The 20,281-nt window shown below is 36.3% G+C and overlaps 1 protein-coding gene and 1 non-coding gene across 4 annotated transcripts in view; one reads left to right on the top strand and one right to left on the bottom strand.

Annotated features, from left to right (window-relative positions):
- Positions 1-20,281, top strand: part of LOC122430778 (L-lactate dehydrogenase C chain) — a 33,803-nt gene that overhangs the window by 2,411 nt on the left and 11,111 nt on the right. For all 3 annotated transcript variants that reach the window (XM_043451595.1, XM_043451593.1, XM_043451594.1), the window contains 5 exons: positions 69-203; positions 5,349-5,466; positions 10,233-10,406; positions 14,608-14,781; positions 16,309-16,426. In XM_043451595.1, coding sequence (XP_043307530.1) covers positions 69-203; positions 5,349-5,466; positions 10,233-10,406; positions 14,608-14,781; positions 16,309-16,426 — 719 coding nt within the window. The remainder of the gene's footprint in view (positions 1-68; positions 204-5,348; positions 5,467-10,232; positions 10,407-14,607; positions 14,782-16,308; positions 16,427-20,281) is intronic.
- LOC122431539 lies at positions 11,221-11,327 on the bottom strand. The gene has a single exon (XR_006266556.1). It is a non-coding gene; the product is annotated as a U6 spliceosomal RNA (small nuclear RNA).

The raw sequence follows: 20,281 nt of genomic DNA, 5'->3' as shown, positions 1-20,281 counted from the left end.
CTTCCATAGGTATGGGAGTGATTAGTTCAGGGAGATTGCTTCCTCTGAAATTACATTATCTCTATCAGGTTCTCAAAATGTCATCTGTCAAGGAGCAGCTTATTGAGAATCTAACTGAGGAAGATAAGGTCTCCCAGAGTAAGATCACCATTGTTGGAACTGGTGCTGTAGGCATGGCCTGTGCGATTTGTATCTTGCTGAAGGTAAGTGATAAGCTTATACTGTGGCTGAAAATAAGTGAGCACTGATAGGTCTTGTAGATGTTGAGCGCAGAATTGCAGGGTTAACCCCTTGACGGCAAAGAAGTATCACCTGATTTTTTACTTAAGAAACATTTATGTAGAGTTTACCATGTGTGAAGCATTGTCAGGCTGTTTAAATTTATTCATAGGAGACACACTGATTACATTATTTTGTTAAGATTAAAATGTAACCGTAGCAAAATAATTTTGTGAATATTATGGGCTTCCCCGGTGGCTTAGCTGGTAAAGAACCCACTTGTAATGCAGGAGACACAGGAGACCAGGGTTCAATCCATGGATCGAAAAGGTCCCCTGGAGGAGGAAATGGCAACCCACTCCACTATTCTTGCCTGAAAAAAATCCATGAACAGAAGATCCTGGCAGGCTGCAGTTCAAAGGGTGGCAAAGAATTTTGAACATAACTGAGTGACTAAGCACACATACGTGTTTAGTCAAACTACTTAAACTTATTTATAGAAACATTGATTACATTATTTTGTTAATATTATATAACATTTTCTGTTAAAGTGATTCATCACTTTGCCTTTCTTGAAGAGTGATGTGTGAAAATCATATTTCCCAGTGGCTTATGCTTACATTTTTTAATTATATAAGCATTATGTGCTCATTATAAAACAAATTTGATAAAATAACAATGGAAGTCCTTTAATTTTCCTTACTATTTCCAGAGTATCTTTCCATGTGCCTGTTGGCTATTTATATAGCTTTGAAGAAGTGTCTGTTTCAAATCTTTTGCCCATTTTTAAATTGAGTTTGTTGTTGAGTTGTAGGAGTACTTTTTATATTCTAAATATTAACTGCTTATTAGGTAAATAATTTACAAATGTTGGGTTTCCCTTGTGGCTCAGCTGGTAAAGAATCCATCTGCAATGCTGTTGACCTGGGTTTGATCCCTGGGTTGGGGAGATCCTCTGGAGAAGGCAAAGGCTGCCCACTCCAATATTCTGGCCTAGAGAATTCCATGGACTGTATAGTCCATGGGATTGCAAAGAGTCAGACATGACTGAGTGATTTTCATTTCACTTTCAAAAATTTTCACCCATTCCTTGGGTTTCCTTTTTGTTCTGTTGGTTGTGTCCTTTGATACACATAAGTTTTAAATTTAAAAATTTATTGGACTATAGTTGCTTTACAATGTTGTGTTTCTGCTGTACAGTGGAATGAATCAGCTATATGTATACATTTTTGTTGTTCAGTTGCTCAGTCGTGTCTGACTCTTTGCCACTCCATGGATTACAGTACACGACTTCCCTGTCCTTCACCATTTCCCACAGCTTGCTCAGGCTCATGTCCATTGAATCAGTGATGCCATCCAACCATCTCGTCATATGTCATCCCCTTCTCCTCCTGCCTTCAATCTTTCACAGCATCAGGGTCTCTCCTAATGAGATGGCTCTTCACATCAGGTGGCCAAAGTACTGGAGCTTCAGCTTCCAGTGAATATTCAGGGCTGATTTCCTTTAGGATTGACTGGTTTGATCTCCTTGCAGTCAAAGGGACTCTCAAGAGTCTTCTCCAACATCACAGTTTAAAGCATCAATTCTTTGGTGATCAACTCTTTTGATCCAGCTCTCACATCCATACATGACTGGATGTGAGAAAAACCTTCCAGACCTTTGATTACTTTGTGGGCAAAGTAATGTCTTTGTTTTTTAATTTGCTGTCTAGGTTTGTCATAACTTTTCTTCCCAGGAGCAAGTTTCTTTTAATTTCATGCCTGCAGTCACATTCTGCAGTGATTTTGGAGCCCCAAAAAATAGTCTGTCACTGTCTCCATTGTTTCCCCAACTGTTTGCCATTAAGTGATGGGACTGGATGCCATGATCTTAGTTTTTTGAATGTTGAAGTTTAAGCCAGCTTTTTCACTCTCTTCTTTCACCTTCATCAAGAGGCTCTTTAGTTCCACCATAAGGATGGTGTCATGTGCATATCTGGGTTATTAATATTTCTCCTGACAATCTTGATTCCAGCTTGAGCTTCATCTAGCCCCGCATTTCCCATGATGTATTCTGCATATAAGTTAAGCAGGGTGACAACATACAGCCTTGATGTACTCCTTTCCCAATTTTGAATCAGTTCATTTTATTCCATGTCCCATTCTAACTGTTGCTTCTTGACCTGCATACAGATTTCTCAGGAGGCAGGTAAGGTGGTCTGATATTCCCATCTCTTTAAGAATTTTCCACAGTTTGTTGTGATTTACACAGACAAAGGCTTTAGCATAGTCAATGAAGCAGAAGTAGATGTTTTTCTAGAATTCTCTTGCTCTTTTCTATGATCCAATGGATGTTGGCAATTTGATCTCTGGTTCCTCTGCCTTTTCTAAATCCAGCTTGAACATCTGGAAGTTCTCGGTTCACGTGCTGTTGAAGCCTAGCTTGGAGAATTTTGGGCATTAGTTTGCTAGCTTGTGAAATGAGTGCAATTGTGTGGTAATTTGAACAGTCTTTGGCATTGCCTTTCTTTGGGATTGGAATGAAAGCTGACCTTTTCCAGTCCTGTGGCCCCTGCTGAGTTTTCCAAATTTGCTGGCATATTGAGTGCAGCACTTTGAACAGCATCATCTTTTAGGATTTGAAATAGCTCAGCTGGAATTCCATCACCGCTACTAGCTTTGTTTGCAGTACTTCTTCCTAAGGCCCACTTGACTTCTTAAGCAAAACCCATTTGAAGAAAGGCAGATTCCAAAGCAAATACGTAGTTTCATTAACATAGCTTAAGTAAAACATTTCCATAAGAAAAACGCATTGGTTTGCTGAGCCATTAGCAGCTCAAAGTTAAGTTAAGGTGTAACCGAGTGTTCCAACGACACAGGATTAGAAGAGAGAGAGAAAAACGTATCTGCCACTTGCAGTTCGTTTCCTCCTGCCCCTTAGGGGTCCCTCGCCTTCCTACCTGACTGTCATTCCTAGCCCCTCTTTTTTGGACTTCCTTCCATTTAGGTCACCACAGAGCACTGAGTATAGAGTTCCCTGTGCTGTACAGTAGGTTCTCATCAGTTATCCACTTTATGCATAGTATCAATAGTATATATATATCAATCTCAGTTTCCCAATTCATCCCACCTCCTTCTCCTCCTTGGTGTCCATATGTCCTCTACATCTGTGTCTCTTATTTCTGCTTTGCAAATAAGAGTTCTTATGTACCATTTTTCTAGATTCCATATATATGCATTAACATGCAATATTTGTTTTTCTGACTTTGTAGTTCAATTTATCTTTTTACTTTTGTTATTGTGCTTTTGGTGTTTTATCCAAAAATCGCTGCCAAACCCAATGTCATGAAGTTTTCCCTCTATCTTTTCTTCTAAGGGTTTTATAGTTTTGGGTCTTACATTTAGCTCTTTGATCCATTTTTGGTTAATTTTATCTATGGTATAATGTAAACAGTCCAACCTTATTCGTTTGCATGTAAATGTCCAGTTATCCCAATACCATTTGTTGAAAATGCTGTCCTTTCCCTATTGAATGATCCTGGCACTCTTGTCAAAAAATACCTGACCACATATGTGGGAGTTTCCCCCCCTGGACTCTCTTCTGTTCCATTGGTCTATATGTCTCTTTATGTCAGTACCACACTGTTTTAATTACTGTAGCTTTGTCATAAATATTGAAATCAGGAAGCTTGACACCTTCTGTATTCCTTTTAAAGATTGTTTTGGTTATACAGAGTCTCTTGAGATTCCATAAGAATTTTAGAATGGAATTTTCTAATTCTTGAAACAAATGCCATTGGAATTTTTGCAGTGGTTGCATTAAATCTGAAGATTGCTTGGAGTAGTATTGATGTCTTAATAATACTTTATTTTCCAGTCCATGAACATAGGATGTCTGTTTGTTTATTTCTTCTTTAACTTATTACAGCAGTTTTGTAGTTTTCATTGTTAAGTTTGTCACCTCTCTAAATGTTTTAAAGGTATTTTTTTTATTTTAAAGGTGTTTTGTAATCTTTATAACAACCTTAGGAGGCAGGTACTGTTATCATCTCCATTTATAGATGAAAATACTGAAGCATATATGTTAAAGAGCTTGCTCATGGTCAAATGCCTAGGAGGTGAAAGGGCCAGAATTCACTTCCATTTTCTAAGCTCACAGACAGTGTGCTCATTTGTTATGCCTGGGCCATATGCCCACTTGTGAAGTAACTGCTGAGTCCAGAAGGAAGGATGAAACAACTGGTTGGGTCTGGGTGTATGGTTACTTACCTACCCCTAAGTTGGAGGGCCAGCGTTAATTGTAATATACCAAGCCCACATGAAGTGGTTTCCCAGAGGTGCCTACCTTTCATTTTTGGCCATAAGGATTCATACTAAAAACAGCTTCAACCAATTCAGAAATTAGGCATAAGGGTTAAATATAATAAAATCCTTTGAAAGGATTTCATAAGTTTTCGTTTGTTTTAAAGCTGTTATCTGAAGTAGGAAAAAAAACAATTCTGAAAAACTTAACAATTACATGAAGGCAAAACAATTAATACTTTTTGCTGCATTCTGTTGTTTACCTTAACTTCTGGTGTCTTTAGGTACATTCAGTTCAGTTCAGTTGCTCAGTCGTGTCTGACTCTTTGCGACTCCATGGACTGCAGCACGTCAGGCCTCCTTGTCCATCACCAACTCCCAGAGTTTACTCAAATTCATGTCCATTGATCGGTGGTGCCATCCAATCATCTCATCCTCTGTCGTCCCCTTCTCCTTCTGCCTTCAATCTTTCCCAGCATCAGGGTCTTTTCAAATGAGTCAGCTCTTTGCATCAGGTGGCCAAAGTATGGGCACATTAAAAGACTTTTTTCTTTTTGGCCAAGCCTTGAAGCTTTCAGGATCTCAGTTCCCTGACCAGTGATTTAGAGATTGAACCCAAGCCATGGCAGTGAAAGTCCAAAATCCTAACCGCTAGGCCACCAAAGAACTCCTGTAAAGAATTATTATTTTTATACCACTTTTTCTACTAAAAATGTAGCACTTCTTTGCAGATTCTTTACCATCTGAGCCATAGGGAAGTCTGATTATAAAATAACCACATAAAATTTTTTCTTTTTCTCTTAAAATTGAAATGGGAACATTTTATTCAGACCTTTCATGTATTTTAGGATTTGGCTGATGAGCTTGCCCTTGTTGATGTTGTAACAGACAAACTGAAGGGAGAAACAATGGATCTTCAGCATGGCAGTCTTTTCTTTAATACTTCAAAGATTGTCTCTGGAAAAGGTTAGTTTTATAAAATTATTTTCAAAACTTAAAAAAAAATAGTGACGTCTATCAAATTGTTGTCAATAAGTATAAAATTTAAAATAGCCCCTTTGTAATTAGGACATATAATTTAGAAGGTTAATTTTTTAAAAACATTCCAAAATAAATGAAAAAAAAAAAGAAGGCACAAAAGCAATACTATTTCTTCCTATTCCTCTTTTTTGTTTTCCATAGAATCACAGTAATAAATGAGTATAATATTTTAATGATTAAAAAAAAAAAGAACATTCCATTCTGATTGGAGAATATTTGATAAATACAAAAACAGTATTAAATTTTTTGAATCTCTCTTATTAATGGTTTTGTGTATTTCTTTACTTTTTTCTATTCATTTGTTTTTTACACAACTGACATTGTATTATATAAATACTTTTTAAACTTGTCATTCAGTTGTATATATTTTCCCAAAGATATGCAGTCTTGAATAGTTTTTGTAATATTATTGATACATTTATCTATATTCTTGTTTTTTTTGATGTGTATTTGTATTTTTTAACCTGTTTTTTAGGCAACCAGGTTTCAGGGTATAGTTTGAAGCTATAGAAGAGGAAATGGAGAGCTTAGCCCCATTAGCATTAGCATTATGTTTTGGCCAACTAAGAATGCTTAGAGAATTAGGAAAAATAATTATTTTATCATAAAGTATTATATATAGTGTGCTTTTTGGTAATGTGATTCAACAGATGTACTTGCTACTAGAAGCCCTCTTGTCTAACATAATTGGAACTGAAAATGGTTACTTACTTTTAAAGTGCCTGTTAGAACCATCATAAAATTTTATATTGACCTGAAACATGTAAATGTACAAGAACTTCATTTGCTAATTTCCTGATTGGAGGGTAAGACCTTTGAGCATGGCTCAACTGATTGGAGTTTTTGCAGTATTTTTTTTTTTAATAGCAAACCAGTAATAATCATTTCTATTTCTTTAAAGTACCATAATTAGTTTAAAGATACTCATGAAGCAGTCTAATCACAAAACGCTAATAAATTTTTATGGTTTTTCTTCATTTTTATTTCTCTTATAACTAAAAGGAAGATTTTTAAAGATTTTTATTTTAACATGTCTTTCTAAAGCATTCAACTTAATATTCATAGTAACAGTCATTAAAAAATTAACTATGAAATACCTGAGATGTAAAAAAGAGCTAGAGCTTAAGTATAACAAACATCAATGCAGCCAGCACATAGCAAAAGAAGTAAAACATTACCAATTCACTTGACACATTGTGTGTGTGAAATCTATTCACATCTCAATCCTGAATGTCCTGTTTACTATGTATTTCTTTCACCATCATATTTTAGTGGTTTACGTCATATTAGGTAATTAATATATCTGGCATAAATATGTTTGTGTAGAAACATGACAAATTCTTGATACGCAGCAACTCACAAGCACAGAAGTATACAGACATATTAGAAGTCTACTATTAATAGTTGAGAGTGTTCAGTGTACCTTGGGTATCAGTATGTTTTACATCAGTTAACCTATTGAATTTGTTGAGCAGAGTCAAGTTAAAAAGCTACTCCTGTATTAAAATACTTTTAAAAATCATTCAGCTTTTACTTAATAGTAATATGGCAGGATAAGTACCTGAATCAGTCCTTTTGCTATAAATAACAAAACTTGTGCAAAAAATATGAAAGAATAAATATCAATACTTAAAGAATTGATATGCTGTTAATAAAATTAAGACATTTTCAGAACAGGTGCTGAATGAAGGCAGGAAATTATAGAGTTAAACAGCACTGTTGCTAGTTTTCAGTAGCTAACATTAGCCGAACCTAGTGAACTTGAATTTTGGTTTTCCCTGCCTCACAGGACTTAGCAGACTGGAGACAGCCTAATTTGAGAGGTGCGTAGGAAATAACCCCATAAAGCAAGACCCCAATGGACTACACCAGGGATCAGTAAACTTTTTTCTGTAAAGGGTCACATAGTAAGTATTTCAGGCTTTGTGAGCAACATAGTCTCTGTCAAAACTTGCAGCCCTCTTGTATTAAAGCATCCATTGACAGTACATAAGCATGTGGGTGTGGCTATGTTCCAATGAGACTTTATTTACAAAAACAGGTAGTAGAACAGATTTGGCTTGCTGGCCTTAATTTGCCAATTTCTTAATGTAAGAATGACCTGGAAATAATTCCCTTCTCCCTATCTCTGGGAACTGCAAGTAAAATTGACTGTCTCAGAAATGCTTTAGTAAAAGAGGGAAATGGCTGCTAAGGATTTGGAAGCCACAAGTTGGCCCTTAATTAAATTCCAATAAAAGCTTAGCAATCTTAAGATAGTCTCTGGAGGAAATACATTTTATTTAAGGCCTCAAAGAACTTCCCCAAATAAAGTTTCATGGAAGGTAAACATCTCATAGTATGAATAATTAAATCTACAAGAAAAAATGAGCAAGAACTGACAGAGACCACAGTAGATTTCTGATAAAGAAGTTATAAAACAAATTATAATTTAACTGTAATTATTTAAAGAATAAAGCACAAGCTTGAAAATATCAATATAAGATAGGAAACTATGAGAAAAAGAACAGATTTTTAGAAATAACCAAATACTAATATAACTTCTGAATATGAAATGGAATGAAACAAAAAACTAATAGATTTAATAATAGAGCAGACATATTTGAAGAAACAAGTGGTGAATCTAAGGCAATTACCCAGAAGATGGCAAGAAGTAGAAAATATGACAGGTTAAGAATCATGGAGGATAGAGTGAGACAGTGTAAAATACTTCTACTTAGAAGAGTGAATGAGGCAGAGAAAATACTTGAAAAGATTTTGATTCAGCATTTTGGAGAACTGGTGAAAAACAACCCATGGATTCAACCCAAATAATCTCACGACGGATAAATGAAAATCCCCATCTAGACACAGTCTTGTGAAATTAGAAAACTTTAAAAACAAAGAGAATTTTAAAATGATCAGAAAACAAATTACCTACAGAAAAGGGAGGGGGAGGCAGACTGACTTATCAACAGTAGCACTGAAAGCTGAAAACAGTGGAATGATACCTTTAATGTGTGCCCGGACTTAGTTGCCCCAGGCATATGGGGTTTTAGTTCCCACACCAGAGATGGAACCTGACTCTTCTGCATTGGACCGTGGATTCTTTTTTTTTTTAAACCCTTTTGTGGAGGTCTGATGTTCAGTAGATTGCTGTAAGGGAGCCGCTCTGCTACGTATGAAACCCAGACCCAGAAGCAGGTCTTCTAGGAATGGTTTAGCACCAGGTTCCCAGGAACCATGCCATGTGTGTCAGGGGAGGGGGCAACCTCCTTTCTGGGCTGTACGCCGCGTTCCAGGACGAAGCAATCTCTGCACTGGACTCTGGTCCCTGTGTGGTGGGTGCACAGCCCCAAGGGACATGGATGGCAGCCCAAGGAATGCAGATTCTTGACCAGTGGACCACCAAGGAAGCCCTATAATACTTTTTTAAAAGTCCAGTGTGGGATACTGAACATCATGTTGGGCTTAATAAGTGAAATACTTTACAACTGGTCATCAAATTTAGAAGGTTAATTTTCTTATGTGAATGAAGAATGTTTTTATGATATTAAGCATAGCCCCTCACAATAATTGTAATACATTCTCACTCTTCAAATCCTCAAACACACATAAATTCTCAGAATTCTAAGCTTCTGATTCATATGGTATTTCTAAGAATCCAGAGAGTTGAGTTGCATTGCCTCAGGCTTTAATAAAAAATGGAAATGTGGGCTGAAAGGGATGGTAGGTTCTATTATTTTACTTTTTTAAATCGGTGTGAACATTGGTAAATCATTAGTGACAAGATTTCCTTCAGGTTATACCAGGTAACACTGTTGTTCAGTCGCTCAGTTGTGACCCACTCTTTGCAACCTCATGGACACCATGAGCAGGCTCAAGAATGCCAGGCTTCCCTGTTCTTCACCATTTCCCTGAGTTTACTCAAACCCATGTCCATTGAGTCAGTGATGCCATCCAGCTGTCTCATCCTCTGTCACCCTCTTCTCCTCCTGCCCTCAATTTTTCTGAGCATCAGGGTCTTTTCTAGTGAGTCAGCTCTTAATATCAGGTGACCAGTGTTTTGGAGCTTCAGCTTCAGCATCAGTCCTTCCAATGAATATTCAGGGTTGATTTCCTCTAGGGCTGACTGGTTTGACCTCCGTGCTTTCAAAAGGACTCTCAAGAGTCTACTCCAACACCACAGTTCTAAAGCATCAATTCGTCAAGGTTCAGCCTTCATTGTCCAACTCTCTGAAAAAACCCTACCTTTGACTATAAGGACCTTTGTCGGCAAACTGATGTGTCTGCTTTTTAATACACTGTCTTGGTTTGTCATAACTTTTCTTCCACAGAGCAAGCGTCTTTTAATTTCATGGCTTCCCTGGTGGCTCAAACAGTAAAGAATCCGCCTACAATTCAAGATACGCAGATTTGATCCCTGGGTCAGAAAGATCTCCTGGAGAAGGGAATGGCTACCATCTCTAGTATTCTTGCCTGGAAGGTTCCATGAACAAAGGAGCCTGGCAGGCTATAGTCCATAGGATCCCAAAGAGTCAGACGTGACTAAGATAACATTACTGTGTGGAAAATCTGTTCATTTGCAAGTGCAAGCCATGATAGTAGTGGAGTACTTTAATACCATCACCATACAATAGACTTTTAAAGAATTAAGGCACAGAGATCATGGCAATCTTGATCCAAATATTTTCTTTTGTTTCCTTCTTTAGATTACAGTGTATCTGCAAATTCCAGATTAGTTATTATTACAGCAGGTGCACGGCAGCAAGAGGGAGAAAGTCGCCTTAACCTGGTCCAACGTAATGTGGATATCATGAAGTCAATCATTCCTGCCATAGTCCAAAATAGTCCTGATTGTAAGATGCTTATTGTTTCAAATCCAGGTGAGTCTTTTCTATTACCTTTAACTGCATAAGGATGATATTTCCATTCAGTTCAGTTCACTCAGTCATGTCCGACTCTTTGCGACCCCATGGACTGTAGCACGCCAGGCCTTCCTGTCCGTCACCAACTCCCAGAGCTTACTCAAACTCATGTCCATCGCATCAGTGATGGTATCCAACCATCTCATCTTCTGTCATCCCCTTCTCCTGCCTTCAATCTTTCCCAGCATCAAGGGTCTTCACATCAGGTGGCCAAAGTATTGGAGGTTCAGCTTCAGCATCAGTCCTTCCAATGAATAGTCAGGACTGATTTCCTTTAGGATGGAGTGGTTGGATCTCCTTGCAGTCCAGGGGACTCTCAAGAGTCTTCTCCAACATCACAGTTCAAAAGCATCAATTCTTCTGCGCTCAGCTTTCTTTATAGTCCAACTCTCACATCCATACATGACTACTGGAAAAACCATAGCTTTGACTAGACGGACCTTGGTTGGCAAAGTAATGTCTCTGATTTTTAATATGCTTTCTAGGTTGGTCATAACTTTCCTTCTAAGGAGCAAGCGTCTTTTAATTTCATGGAGCAATCATCTGCAGTGATTTTGGAGCCCAGAAAAATAAGGTCTCTTGCTGTTTGCATTGTTTCCCCATCTATTTGCCATGAGGTGATGGGACCAGATGCCATGATCTTAGTTTTCTGAATGGTTTTTTTTTTCATTTATTTTTATTAGTTGGAGGCTAATTACTTTACAGTATTGTAGTGGGTTTTGTCATACATTGACATGAATCAGCCATGGATTTACATGTATTCCCCATCCCAAAAAATATGGAACGCTTCACGAATTTGCGTGTCATCCTTGCGCAGGGGCCATACTAATCTTCTCTGTATCGTTCCAATTTTAGTATATGTGCTGCCGAAGCGAGCACTGAATGTTGAGTTTTAAGCCAACTTTTTCACTCTCCTCTTTCATTTTCATCAAGAGGCTCTTTAGTTGTTCTTCGCTTTCTGCCTTAAGGGTGGTGTCATCTGCATATCTGAGGTTATTGATATTTCTCCCTGCAATCTTGATTCCAGCTTGTGTTTCATCTAACCTGGCATTTTGCATTATATACTCTGCATGTAAGTTAAATAAGCAGGGTGACAATATACAACCTTGATATACTACTCCTTTCCCGATTTGGAACCAGTCTGTTGTTCCATGTCCAGTTCTAACTGTTGCTTCTTGACCTGCATACAGATTTCTCAGGAGGCAGGTCAGGTGGTCTGGTATTCCCATCTCTTTAATAATTTTCCACAGTTTGTTGTGATCCACACAGTCAAAGGCTTTGGCATAGTCAATAAATCAAAAGTAGATGTTTTTCTGGAATGCTCGATTTTTCAATGATCCAGCAGATGTTGACAGTTTGATCCCTGGTTTGTCTGCCTTTTCTAAATCCAACTTGAATATCTGGAAGTTCACGGTTCACATACTGTTGAAGCCTGGCTTGGGGAATTTTGAGTATTACTTTGCTAGCGTGTGAGATGAGTGCAATTGTGCGGTAGTATGAACATTCTTTGGCATTGCCTTTCTTTGAGATTGGAATGAAAACTGACCTTTCCATACCATTTCTTTTTCTTTTTAAAACAATGTCGTTTAGCAAATTTATGATGATAAACCACACCCATCCAAAGCACACAATACTTTTTTTTCCCCAGCATTATTGATATATAATTGATATGCAAGTTTTATGCATTGTTGTTTAGTCACTAAGTTGTGTCTAACTCTTGTGTGACCTCTTGGACTGTAGCCTGCCAGGCTTCTCTGTCCATGGGATTTCCCAGGTAAGAATAAAGGGGTGGGTTGCTATTTCCTTCTCTAGGGTATCTTCCCAACCTAGGGATCAAACCCGTGTCTCCTGCATTGGCAGCTGGATTCTTTACCACTGAGCCACCAGGGAAGCCTATCATATGTTATTTATCATATTTATGTGTGGAATCTAAAAAAAAAAGGTACAGATGAACTTATTTACAAAACAGGTAGAGTCACGGATGTGAAGAAAACAAACTTATGGTTTACCAGAGTAGGGGGAGGGAAGGATAAATTGGGAGATTGGCATTTACATATACACACTACTACACATAAAATAAACAACTAATAAGCACTAATGTGTAGCACAGGGAGCTCTAATCAATAGTCCATAATGGCCTATATAGGAAAAGAATCTAAAAAAGAGTGGATATATGTACATATATATATTGTTTTGTGACTTTTGTGAGTTAATTCTGTGAAGTCTGTATTCTTCATGGACACAGAAGTCTTTGTTTCATCTGTTTAGTGATCCACCAAGAGTGGATATATGTATAACTGACTCACTTTGCTGTGTACCTGAAACTGACACAACATTGTAAATCAGCTGTACTCCAAAAAGGGGCTTCCCGGGTGGTGGAGTGGTAAAGAATCTGCCTGCCAATGTAGGAGACACAAGAGACACAGATTCAATCCCTGGGTCAGGAAGATCCCCTAGAGAAGGAAATCTCAACCTACTCCAGTGTTATTGCCTGGAAAATTCCATGGATAGAAGGAGCCTGGTGTAGGCTACAGTCCATGGGGTTGCAAAGAGTTGGACAGGACTGAGCACACACACAGAATACTCTAATAAAAATTGAAAAAAAAATATTTTAATTGAAAAGAATAAAAAGACACAGTAAGTGAAAATAAAAAGCTGGAAAAAGATACTGCATACAAACAGGAGCTAAAAGAGAGCTGGAGTTGCTATACTGATATCACAGAAATTAGACTTTAACACAAAAATTATTGTTGCAGACAATATTATATAATGATAAAAGGCTAATAGTTGCAGATAAGGCAGTAAACAAAATTCCACACTGAATTATGATTTTAAAAAATAATTTACTAACCCATGAATGAAAGGAATTTTCTTCAACCTCATAAAAAAATATTTATGAAACAACCCCAGCTAGCCTTATACTTGATGGTACTAGACTGAGTGATTTTACTTCTAAGACCAGGAATGAGGCAGTGAGACTTGCTTTTGCCACTTCTGTTTAGCATCATGCTAGAAATTCTAGCTAGAGTAACTGAATAGAGATTTATCAGATATTTTAAATGAACTACTTTAACTATGTTTAAAGAACTAAAACAAAACGTGTCTAAAGAACTAAAGGAAATAATGAGGTTGATCTCTCACCAAACGGTGAATATTACTAAATAAATAAATGCTATTTTTTAAAAAAGAATAGAAATTCTGAAGTTAAAAAGTTAAATGAACATTAACTAGAGGGACTCTAGCAGAGTGAGAAGGCAGAAGGAAGAATCTGTGGACTTGAAGACAGGGTAGTTGTTTAATGGCTGGGCTTTCTCAGGGACAATTTCTGTTGATGTTTTTTTGTCTTTCTGTGTTATGTATTTCCTTATTTTGTTTCATGCCTCATAATTTGTTGAAACTTGAACATTAAAAAAGTACAGTAGAAAAACTCTGTGAATGAAATTCTTCTCGGCGTTTGCATCAGCTTGTTATAGTTTGTTTTGTGACTTTTATGAGTTAATTCTGTCAAGTCTGTATTTTTATTATATGTGGACACAGAGGTCTATGTTTCATCTGTTCAGTGATCCGCCACTGATTGGACAAAACTTTCCTTAAATGCTTGGAACCAAAAGATACCTCCCAGTCTTTGCTGCAGTGCTCTGTGTACAAGTTAGGGCATGCCTTCAACACTCACCAGGCAGTTTGTAACTATGCCTTAGCCTTTACTTCCTGCTTTCATAGAACCTCATGGTTAGACAGAGCTAAAGTTTACAATCTTATCATGTTTTTCCTGAGCTTGCACACACCTGCATACAGTCCTAAGCGTGCATGTGGCTTTATTCTAGGTAGGAGACTCTGATAGTTTACATGAGGCTGTGATGATGGAGAGGAAAAAGCTAGGTGATCTTAAAGAGGTATAATTCACCGATCATTAAATATACAGATAGGCACATATGTTATTTCAAAAAAGAATCTTTCATTTTAAAATTCTGATGGTGATCATTTAATCTTTTAAAACCCATCTGAGAGATTATCTTTTTTTCTTTGTTGACTTGCTTCATTTTGAACTCTAATGAATCCATATTTGACTCTAAGACAATTAATCAATCTGTCTATTCAGAAAATCAGATTGTAAGAAGTTACTATGAATCTTTCTCTAACAAGAAATTTTTCTTCCTAGTGGATATTTTGACATACGTTGTCTGGAAGTTAAGTGGCTTACCTGCAACTCGTGTAATTGGAAGTGGTTGTAATCTAGACTCTGCCCGTTTCCGTTACCTAATTGGACAGAAGTTAGGTGTACATCCCTCAAGCTGCCATGGTTGGATTATTGGTGAACATGGTGATTCTAGTGGTAAGTGTAAACTCATTACCATTATATAATCGCACTTCTTATCTTTAATAATGCTTATTTTCCTTAAAGTGTTGGCATTTTACTGTTTGTTTTCCTTAACTTTCAGTCTTTTGTGTCATTGGATTTAGCTACCTCACACAAAATAGTGCATAGAGCATATAGCTATTTTAAAATTCAATGAGTGTGTGTGTGTGTGTTTTTTTTTTTTTTTTGGTCTGGAGCACTTTGATTGTGGTTTTAAGGACAGAATTATTAAGATATAATACATCCCATAAATTTTACCCGTTTAAAGTGTATAATTCATTGGATTTTTATTCACAGAGTTGTGCAACCATCACCACAGTCTAATAGTAGAAAATTTGCATCACCCCCAAGAACGCCAATTCCTGTACTCACCCCCTGCCCTAGCCACAGGCAACCATTAATCTACTTTGTGACTCTTGAGATTTGTTTTTCCCTGACTTTTCACAGAAATAAAATTTTTAGTGTGTGATTTAAATTATTACTTAGGTCATATGTTTTGGCTCTTTTCCTAACTTAAACATTTAATCTCTGCTACACATTTAGATGTTTTGGGTTCCTTCATAGCTCAGTCGGTAAAGAATTTGCCTGCAATGCAGGAGACCTGGGTTCAATTCCTGGTTCAGGAAAATCCTCTGGAGAAGGAAATGGCAGTCCACTCCAGTATTCTTGCCTGGAAAATCCCGTGGACAGAGGAGCCTGGTGGGCTATAGTCCATGGGGTTGCAAGAGTCGGACACGACTTAGCGACTAAACTACCACCATGAAACTACACATTTAGAACTTCATGCTTATAATGCTCTCTAATTCTGTGGTGTGTATCAGTCTTCTTTCTGTAATGCCAACTGGTCCATTGAGAATAGGCACCATTTATTCCTTTATTCAATCATCCGTTTGTTCAAAACATTTAATAAGTACTTCAATGGTTATAGTATAATAAGTATTTTTTATTTGATTTAAACAAATTTTTTTGACCAGTGCCTTAATTTGATTCTGTTGGCTTGTGTCATTGTCTTAGCTTAAAAGACAATAATCATTAAAAATAATTTTCCCAGATATGTTTTAATTTCTCCCATTTAATATTCCATGATTTTATTTAAAAAAAATTCTGTATGGTTTAATAGTATGATATTAATTTATTGCTCTTTGCCCTCTTATAATATTTTGTTATTTCTTATAGATTATTTTCTTTGTGGATTCTATATTTATAACTTGCTTTAACATGACTCCTTACCACAAATTACAAATAAATTCTACTGCATATTTTATGATACTTTATAATTTTACTTTTTACATTTCTCTCTTTTGTCTATTTGAAACTTATTTTTATATATGGTGTAAGGTAGTAACCTAACTTTATTCTTAAAAACCCCACTGAACTTACCATATATGTATGGCAAGTTAATAAAATATGATAAAGCCAACACCTGGGTAAAAAAAAATCCACTGCATTTAAACAACTGAAGTATTTGGAAGAAGAGTTCATTCTGAGATTTATTTCTTTTAGTGCCTTTATGGAGTGGAGTAAATGTTGCTGGTGTTTCTCTGAAGAGTCTAGATCCTAACATAGGAACTGATTCAGACAAGGACCACTGGAAAAATATCCATAAGGAAGTTGTTGGAAGGTAACATTAGTTATTCACTTTCTTAGTACCTTAATAATCAGTTGTAACAACATATTTTACAGAGAAAAAGTATAAAAGTTGATTTTTGCTTTTTGTGAGGTAAATAACATTCTGAAAATTCCCAAAGTTGGACTCACATAATGCATAGCTTTCTTTTGGGGGAATTTTTCAAACAGAAAAGAAGACAGTGAGTACCTTCTGTTTCTATGATTTTGACTAGTATATCATATAGGTGGAATCATTCAGTATTTGTCTCTTTGTGACTAGTTTATTTTGCTTAGCATAATGTCCTTAAGGTTCATCCACATTATAGTATATGTCAGAGTTTCCTTACATTTTAAGACTGAATAATATTCTGTTGTATGTAAATATGCCACATATTGCTTATTCATTCATCTCTTGATGGATTCTTGGTTTGCTTCCATGCTTTAGCTATTGTGAATAATGCTGCTATGAATATGCATATACAGATCTCTTTGAGACTCTGTTTTCAGTTCTTTTGGGTATATACCCATCAGTGAAATTGCTGCTGTTTGTTATTCAGTTGCCCAGTCGTGTCCGACTCTTTGCAACCCCATGAACTGCAGCACGCCAGGCCTCCCTGTCCCTCACCATCTCCTGGAGTTTGCCCAAGTTCATGTCCATTGCATCGGTGATACCATCATCATCTGATGTCCTCGTCTCCCTCTGCCCTTTGTTTTGAGGAACCACCCTACTGTTTTCCACAATGGCTATACCATTTTACATTCCCACCAATACTGTAGAGAAGTTCCAGTTTCTCCACATCCTCACCAACACTTAACTTTCTCTTTGACAGTGGCCATCCTAATGGATGTGAGGTGGTAATCTTATTGTAGTTTTGATTTGCATTTCCTTGATTAGTGATGCTGAGCATTTTGTCCTGTGCTGTTAAGCCATCTGTATATCTTATTTGGAGAAAATGTCTACTCAAGTCTTTTGCCCAGATTTGAATTGGATTTTTTGTTGGTTGTTGAGTTTTAAGAGTCCTTACTAATATTCTGGATATTAATCTCTCATCAGATAATTTACAAATATTTTCTTCCATTCCATAGGTTCTTTTTTTAAACCGTTTTCATATTGTCTTTTGATGTACAAAACTTAGAAATTTTCATAAAGTCCATTTGTCTATTTTTTTCTTTTGTTGCCTTTTGTGTTCTATTCCAAGAAATTATTGCCAGGTGCAATGTTATGAAGTCTTGCCCTGTGTTTTCATGTAAGAGTATCTTAGTTTTAGGTCTTATATTCAGATCTTTGATTCCTTTTTTTTTTTTTTTTCCCATTTATTTGTATTAGTTGGAGGCTAATTACTTTATAATATTGTAGTGGTTTTTGCCATACATTGACATGAATCAGCCATGGATTTACATGTGTTCCCCATCCCGATCCCCCCTCCCATCTCCCTCCCCATCCCATCCCTCTGGGTCTTCCCAGTGCACCAGCCCTGAGCACTTGTCTCATGCATCCAACCTGGGCTGGCGATCTGTTTCGTTTTTGTAAATGGTTTTAGGAAAGGGTCCAATTTTAATCTTTTGCATGTGGATATCCAGTTTCCCCAGAATCGTTGGTTGAAATGACTGCACTTTTCCCATTCAGTGATGTTGGCACAATTTTTGAAAATCAGTTGAACAGATTTTCAGATATGGAGGTTTACTTCTGAGCTTTCTATTCTATCTCACTGGTCTATATGTTTATCTTGATGCCAGTACCATATAATTTTGATTACTGTAGCTTTATAGTTAGTAAGTTTTGAGGTGAGAAAGTGTGAGTCCTTCAGCTTTCAAGATTGTTTTAGCTATTCTGAATCTCTTGAGATTCCATATGAATTTCAGGGTGAGTTTTTCAACTTCTGCAAAATCTATCCTTGGGAATTTTGGGGAATTTCACTAAATCTGTAGATGGTTTAGGCTGGTATTAGCATCTTAATAATATTAAGTCTCCAATTCATAAACATAGGTTGTGTTTCCATTTATTTATGTTTTCTTTAATTTCTTTCATCAGTGTTTTGTGGTTTTCATTGTACAAGTCTTTCACCTCCTTGGTTAATTCTGAAGTACTTTTTTTTTTGGTGCTATTGTAAATGGGATTGTTTTACTAATTTCCTTTCAGATTGTTCATTGTCGTTAAATAGGAATGCAGTATTTTAATGTTGACTTTCTACCTGCTACTTTCCTGAATTCATTTATTAGTTAAATGTTTTTTTTTTTTGTTGTTGTTGTGTGTATGAAATCCTCATGGTTTTCTGCATGTAAGATCATGTCATCTGTAAGTACAGATACTTTTATTGCTTCCTTTCCAATTTGAATGCCTTTTATTTGTCTTTCTTATCTAATTGCTCTGGTTAGAACTTTCAATGTTGTGATGAATGGAACTGGCAAAAGTGAGCATCTTTGCCTTATTCTTGATCTTTTAAAAGCTTTTAGTTTTTCACCATTGGGTATGACCTTCACTATGGGCTTTTCATATATGGCTTTTATATTGTTGAGGTAATTTCTTTCTATTCCTAGTTTCTAAGGTGTTTTTATCATGAAAAAGTATTATAAATTTTATCAAATAATTTTTCTGTGTCAGTTGTAATGACAGTGTGGTTTTCCTTTTTTATTCTCTTACTGTGATATATTACATTGGTGGATATTGGTATGTTGAACCATCTTTGCTTCCTAGGACTGAATCATGGTATATAATCCATTAAATACTGTTGAATTCAGTTTGTTAGTATTTTGTTAAGGATTTTTGCCTCAGTGTTTGTAAGGGATAATGGTCTGTAGTTTTTTCTGCGCCCCCCCCCTTTTTAAATTATTTTAATTAAAAAAAAATAGTGACTTTTTCTTTCTTTGGTATCTGTGTAATGCTTAGAATCAATAATAATGTCTTCACTTTCATTTCTGATTTTAGTAATTTGAGACTTCTCTCTTCTTAATTCATCTAACTAAAAGTTGTCAATTTTGTTGACCTTTTAAAAAAACTGTTGATTTTCTTTCTTTTGTTTTTCCATTCTCTATTTTGTTATTTCCACTCTAATCTGTATTATTTACTTCCATATGCTAGATTTGGGTTTAATTTGTTCTTCTTTTCCTAGTTCGTTAAGTTGTAATGTTAGATTGTTGATTTGACATCTTTCTTGCTTTTTAATGTAAGCATATATGGCTGGCTATAAGTTTCCCTTTAGCACTGCTTTCTTTGTCTAATAAGTTTTATCTTATGTTTTCATTTCCATTCATCTCTTAAGTATTTCCTAATTTCTATTGTGATATCTTTTTGATCCATTGGGTTGTTATAGAATGTGCTTTTTAATTTCCGCAAATTTGTGAATTTTTCAGTTTTACTTGTATTATTGATTTCTAAATTCCCCTTGTTGTGTCAGAGAATATAGTATGATGCCTGTCTTATTAATTCTGTTGAGACTAGTGATTTCCCTAGTGGTCCAGTGTCTTAAGACTCCATGCTCCCAATGCTGGGCGCTCAGGTTTGATCCCTGACCAGGGAACTAGACCCCACATGCTGCAACTAAGAGGTCACGTGCTGTAATTAAAGGTCCTGCATGCCACAATGAAGATTGAAGATCCACGTGCCACAACTAAGACCCGATGCAGCCAAATAAATAAATATTCTTTAAAAATGAAAGGAACTAAATCTATTGAGACATAATTTGTGGCATAACATTTAGTCTACTCTAGAAAAATATCCCATGTATACTTGAGGAGAACATAGATGCTGCTGCTGTTGAGTAAAGTGTTCTGCCAGATCTAGTTGGTCTGTTGTGTTGAATTCTGTTTCTTTCCTTGCTTTCTGATTGAGAGTGGGTAATGAAGTCTTCAGTTATTATTGTAGAACTGT

The sequence above is a fragment of the Cervus canadensis genome, chromosome 29 (genome assembly GCF_019320065.1).
Source record: "Cervus canadensis isolate Bull #8, Minnesota chromosome 29, ASM1932006v1, whole genome shotgun sequence".
Taxonomy (NCBI): domain Eukaryota; kingdom Metazoa; phylum Chordata; class Mammalia; order Artiodactyla; family Cervidae; genus Cervus; species Cervus canadensis.
The sequence above is the reverse complement of the archived record's forward strand: the minus strand, read 5'-3'. Positions and strand labels throughout refer to the sequence as shown.